The 6,376-nt window shown below is 34.6% G+C and overlaps 1 protein-coding gene across 1 annotated transcript; it reads left to right on the forward strand.

The window, feature by feature from the left end:
- Positions 1-2,722: 2,722 nt before the first annotated feature.
- Positions 2,723-4,033, forward strand: LOC145805422 (uncharacterized). The gene is made up of 2 exons (XM_082900555.1): positions 2,723-2,910; positions 2,986-4,033. The coding sequence occupies exons 1-2, from the start codon at positions 2,723-2,725 to the stop codon at positions 4,031-4,033; spliced, it is 1,236 nt and encodes a 411-aa protein (XP_082756681.1).
- Positions 4,034-6,376: the final 2,343 nt, after the last annotated feature.

The following is a 6,376-nucleotide window of genomic DNA, read 5'->3' on the forward strand; positions in this document are numbered from 1 at the left end:
TAATTGTTGAATGTTGTTGATTTGTGTTCATGTTGATATGTTTAGTCTGTTTTAGTTGTTGCTATGGTTAGATGGTTGAATGGCTGAGTTGGGTTGTTGTGTTGGCTAGTCTGTTTTATATGATTGGCTGTGAGATGGGTGGCTATATGGCTTTGATGACTGGATAATTACTGTTTGTTTTTGTGTTGGTTAGTCTGTCTCCTCGTTGGTCTCTCACCAACTCTGGGAGTGCTAGCAATGATACGATGCGCTTTTTGGTGCCAACCTAGTTGGGATCATCTAGTTTATTGTGATGCTTTTGCACTTCCATTTTCTTTATTGATGTAATTTGCTTGGTACCTTGCACTTTTTTATTCCATCAATAAAGTTTCTTTTGCCAATAAAAAAAAAAACTATACATGAGCGAAAACAAAAAATGGGCAGCAACATAGAAGACCTGTCCAGACTAAGAGAAAACCTAGAGAGAAGCCAAAAAAACCAAGATATAAAAAGAACATCAACAAACCTATAAGCAAGCCTCCAAGATAACACCCTAACAATACCTAAAATACCATGCAAAACCTTAACAGCTAGGGCAACATGTTGTGAACAAGATGATATGTTCCTGGGCCTCATAAAAGAATATGTAGACCATGAACATATAATCAGCAAAACAGACCATATAGATTAAAATCCCTTGCACACCTCGCAAGGGTAGGTTCAAAAAGGAACTAGAGAAATGTCCAAAAGAACTCAACATATATATACAGTTCAAAGAACAACAAACTTCTTCACTCCTTAGGCGCTTACAGAAGCCACAAACACTGTCCCCTTTCTTCCAAGGAAGAATGCCTCCAACAAAAAGAAAACTTTGGCCTACATGATGTTGCCACACTTTCCAGCAGCCTCTATGTAAATCACCATGTTCCCATGATCTAGTACAGCAGCAGCAATGCAGCCTATCACCATAATTCCAAGATTTAATGAAACCAGCAAAGGGTAGAAAAGCTTCTTCACAGTGCTTCCACACTTTCCTGCAACCACTATGCTTGTGATCATGCTTCTTCAAGTTATAGATCTTGTCCATTTTAGATGGTTATATGAGTACCACCTATACTTAGGATAGCTAATCACAAGAACAAACAATTCAATATAGCACCACACAATATATAAGCTCACTTCTCTCAACCCATAATTTAGAATCTCACAACACTCAAATGTCTTCATCTCCTGGTACCTACATAGAATGTAAGTAACAGTAGAAAAAAATAGATCAACACTCAATATGGCTAGTGAAATTTTGGTAAGAATTTTTATCTTTCTCACAAAACTCTCAACCCACTGATTTTGGTTTCCCTCACTCACAGATTGCATGTCCCGCTTATTCATGTACCTACAAAATGAGCAAACTTGAGAAAAACACTCAATTTGTGCTACCATCACTCAACCCACTTATCAGTGAACTCCCATCTCTCATTCCAGATGCTGGAGTTTTTAGAATGGTGTGGGGAAATCTCCAAGAGCTTAAGAACCAACTGTCACTAGACATCATATGAAATCTAACCATATCTACAATGCATTTGATAACAATCTTTACAGGAATTTGCTCTTTTCTAAATATTCTATTATTTCTGACAATCCACAACTGGTACACAGTACAAGTAAAGGCAAGTCTAGTTATAATTGCACTGATGGATTTACCTCCATCTGATTTGGGAACCAATTGGACAGTTTCAGGCCAGAGAAGGTTAGGCCAATCAATATTAAGCTTGGCTTCAATACAATCCCAAACTATACTAGAGAAGGGATAATCAAAAAATAGATGGTTATGGTCCTCAGAAGGACCATTACAAAACACACACTCAGAGGATTGAGTAACACCAAAAAGTTTGAGTCTATCCCCTGTGTTTAGTCTCCCTAAGATAGCCATCCAAGTCACAAAACTAGCCTTAGGAATATTATGAGGCCCCCATAAAATCCTAGCCCAAACAGCTTTATCAAAAGGTTTTCTCAGGAAATTCCAAGTAGAGCTGATAGAAAATTTTCCATCAGTGGAGGGCACCCAAAAAACATAATCATTACCTAAATTAGTTTAGTTGTTTATTTATTATATGTATTTTTATTTGATTTGGATATTGCTTTGCTATTTATTAGAACTATATTGTTTTATGAAAATTCATGTATATTATGATTCTATTTCTTTACTGCATTCTTGTTTTTTTACTCTAATAATAGGATCTTCTCATTATATATGACCATTTATAGGCAATTTTTTATTTTTGTCTTCTTATGAAAGTTAAGGCAATGGAATTGATGCCTATAATACCCTTTTAAAATATTCATCACAATTATCACAAAATGGCTCAACCTTAATATAGCCTTGGTATAGCATTGCCTAAGACTAAAATTCATAAAGGTCATGTTCGAAGACCTGTATATTTATGTACCATAGTTTATTAAGAAATCCCTATTTTCACTATTTAGATGCACTTCTATTTGTGTGAAATTTTTCCACATTTCTGATCTAAGCAACTATATGTATTACTTGGCCATATTAGGAAAAGAGTTACTTCATGATTAATGATGGAGAAAGATTGGCTGCATCTTAATAGGTAATGAAAATTATATTTGGAACCTATTGTGCTTAAAATATTCATTCTCAAATGTCTTGATAAATTTGGACTTTGAATGGTAAAATAGAACTACAGATGAATACATGAAAAAAACATGGAATTTTGTGGACATGGCTAAAAGGAATGCAGAGTATCCAAAGAAGATTATATGTCCTTGTAAAGATTGTCGAAACTTAAGTCACCATTGTATTGAGGTTGTGTATAAGCATTTGGTCATAAAGGGAATGGATGAAACTTATACAAATTGGTTTCATCATGGAGAACAACCAAATGTGAGTGATAAACCTAATATGGAAATGTTAGGCTCATACATTTTATTTAAAGCTGCATGTGCGTGAGATGACAATTATGAAAAATTTGTTGACGAAAGTAGGGATGAGGAATTTTTCAAATCACTGGAAGATGCAAAAACCCCATTATATTTAGGTTGTGAAAAATATACAAAATTGTCAGCAATTGTAGCTCTTTACAAGCTCAAAGCTGTAAATAAATGGTCTGATAACAATTTTAATAAACTTCTGGAGATATTACATGATATGTTACTAACAGGAAACGTTATGCTGAAGTCTGTATACTCTGTGAAAAAGTTTGTCAAAGCATTTGATTTAGGATATGAGAAGATCCATGCTTGTGTGAATGATTGTTGTTTGTTTAGAAAAGAGAATGTTGAAATGGAGAGTTGTCCAAAATGTGGTTTTTCACGATGGAAGGTTGATCAACGCACCAATAAAATTAAAAAAGGTGTTCCTGCTAAAGTGCTAAGATATTTTCCTGTAATCCCAAGGTTTAGAAGGATGTTTAGGTCATCACAAATGGCTAAAGATTTAAGGTGGCATTTCGCTCATAAAAGTGAAGATAGCAAGATGCGATACCCAGTTGATTCTTGCTCATGGGACTTGGTTAATAATAAGTGGCCACTTTTTTCATCAGATCCTCACAATCTTAGACTAGGTCTAGCAGCTGATGGTTTCAATCCATTTCGTAATTTGAGTTCTGCGTACAGTTGTTGGCCCGTGATGCTAGTTGCATATAACTTCCCACCATGGTTATGTATGAAAAGAGAAAATGTTATGTTGACATTATTGATTCTAGGAAAAAAGAAACCAGGTAATGACATTGATGTATATTTACAACCGTTTATAGAAGACTTGCAAGAGTTGTGGAATAATGGGGTGAATATTTATGATGCTTTCACAAAAACAGTTTTTAATTTGAGGACAATTTTATTATGGACAATAAATGACTTTCCAGCATATGGAAATATCTCTGGGTGTACTACAAAGGGTAGAATAGCATGTCCTATGTGTGGCAACAATACATATCCACAATGGCTAACATTTAGTAGGAAGTTGGCATACATGGGCCACACGTGCTTCCTTCCGCCATCTTACCCTTTTCGAAAGAAAAAAAACTTGGTTTGATGGTAAGAAAGAAAATAGAAGAAATCCTAAAATCATGACTGGCAACAACATTTGGGCTTCTATTAAAGACATGAAGAATGATTACGGAAAAAGTGGAAAGAAGAAACGAAAGCGAGATAATGAACCTATTCAAACGTGGAAAAAACGATCAATTTTTTTTTGAATTACCTTATTGGAAGGTAATTGTTATTAACTATTTTGATATATCTTATTTCATTTTTTATTTTTTACTTTTTTTGAGTTTTTGATAGTAGCAATTTGATAAGCGTTTTTATAATGATTTCTCAAGAACTTACATTACGTCATAATTTAGATGTAATGCATATAGAGAAAAATGTTTGTGAGAACATCATTGGCACCTTGTTGGATATCAATGGAAAATCAAAGGATGGTCTTAATGCTCGTAAGGATTTACAAGAAATGGGAATATGACACAACTTGCATCCAAAAGACCATGGAACTAGAACATACCTCCCTGCAGCTGCACATACACTATCAAGGACAAAAAAGAAAATATTTTGCAAGAGGTTATTTGACCTAAAGTTACCCGATGGTTGTAGCTCAAATATTCGGAATTGTATATCGATGGAGAAATGTATGATTATAGGCCTCAAATCCCACTATTGTCATGTTCTGATGCAACAATTGTTGCCTATAGCTTTGAAAGGATTAATGCCAAAGGGACCAAGAAATGCCATACTTCGGTTGAGTTCATTCTTCAATAGAATATGTCAACGAGTCCTTGATAGAGAACAAATAGCTGCCCTTGAAGAAGAAGTCATTGAAACCTTATGCATGTTTGAAAGGTTCTTTCCACCTTCATTCTTTGACATCATGATTCATTTAACGATTCACATAGGACGAGAAGCACGATTATGTGGACCAGTCCAATACTGTTGGACGTATCCCTTTGAAAAGTGAACACCTATTTTATGATTATTAAATATGACATGTGTCAAGAAGTATGATTTTAATATGATGTTCATTTTTCTTAAGATATATGAAGATACTCAAAGGATATGTTAGGAATCCTGCACGACCTGAAGGCTGCATCGCAGAATGCTATCTTGCAGATGAGTGCATGTTATTTTGCAATAAAAATATGAAGACAACTATTGAAGTAGATTATCAAGTAGGCCGCAATCAAGATTTTGATAATGATGTGATTCTTGAAAGTCGTCCAATTTCAGGTGGAACATCAATCACATTGAATGATGAATTGTTAGAAACTGCACGTCATTGCGTGTTGTTTAATACAACCATAGTGGAACCTTATTTGGAGTAAGTATGATATAATTTCCAATGCATAATTTACTTGGTACCTAATATCACTTATAAACCACTTATCCATTTTGGTTTCAATCAGGATGCATTTAGAGGACTTAAAGCAATCAAACAGGAGCCTTGGTCTTCAAAAAAATAAAAGCTTACTTTTGAAGCAACATACTGACAATTTCGCAGCATGGTTAAAGGAAAAGGTTACATGTTATTTCAAATTAGTTTGTCTAGAAGAATATGATAACATAACACATGAATTTATTCCTTTATTTTTTAACAAATTTAGTTTCATACCGCATCAACTAACGAGTTGGACAAACTAAAGTGGCTTGCATATGGTCCTAGAAAGCATGCAATGTCCTATAATGGATATATAATTAATGGGCAGCGATTCCACACAAAGGAAGCAGAGAAGTCAACTCAAAATAGTGGCGTCTCCATTGAAGCTACGACCATGTGCAGAGCAAGTGCAAAGGACACTTCCCAAGTTGTTGATGCCATTGCATATTATGATGTGATCAGAGATATAATTTTATTAGATTACCATACATTTCAACTTCCAATATTCAATTGCGATTGGGCAAATATTGGACATTGTGTTAGATTTGAAGACGGTTTTACACTTGTTAATCTACCCCATGGTGAGAACCAATATGAGATGGAGCCTTTTATATTGGCCTCACAGGCAAAACAAGTATTTTATTTGAGAGAAGCTGATTCATCTAATTGGTACGTTTTACTAAAGGCACCGCCGAGAGGTTCTTATGAGTTGGAAATGTATGATGAGAATGCAGATATGTCTTCTAGGCCACAACACGTTTCGTCACTTGATTTGAACATTAATGATGATAATGACGAAGGCAGTTTTGCGAGAGAAGATTGTGAGGGCATATTGGTGTGATTTGTGTGCTACTCTTGAAAAGATTATAGTTTTTATCTAGAGTTTTTTGAGTTTATAATGTTATTTTGAAATTTCTTTTTCAAGCACTAGTACATTCTAAATTTGTTTCAGAATTATTTATGGTGGTTTGAAACAAGATAAAGAGTTTTAACTTATGATGAATG

This window comes from Camellia sinensis, chromosome 13 (assembly GCF_055761805.1).
Source record: "Camellia sinensis isolate YWXY chromosome 13, ASM5576180v1, whole genome shotgun sequence".
Lineage (NCBI taxonomy): Eukaryota > Viridiplantae > Streptophyta > Magnoliopsida > Ericales > Theaceae > Camellia > Camellia sinensis.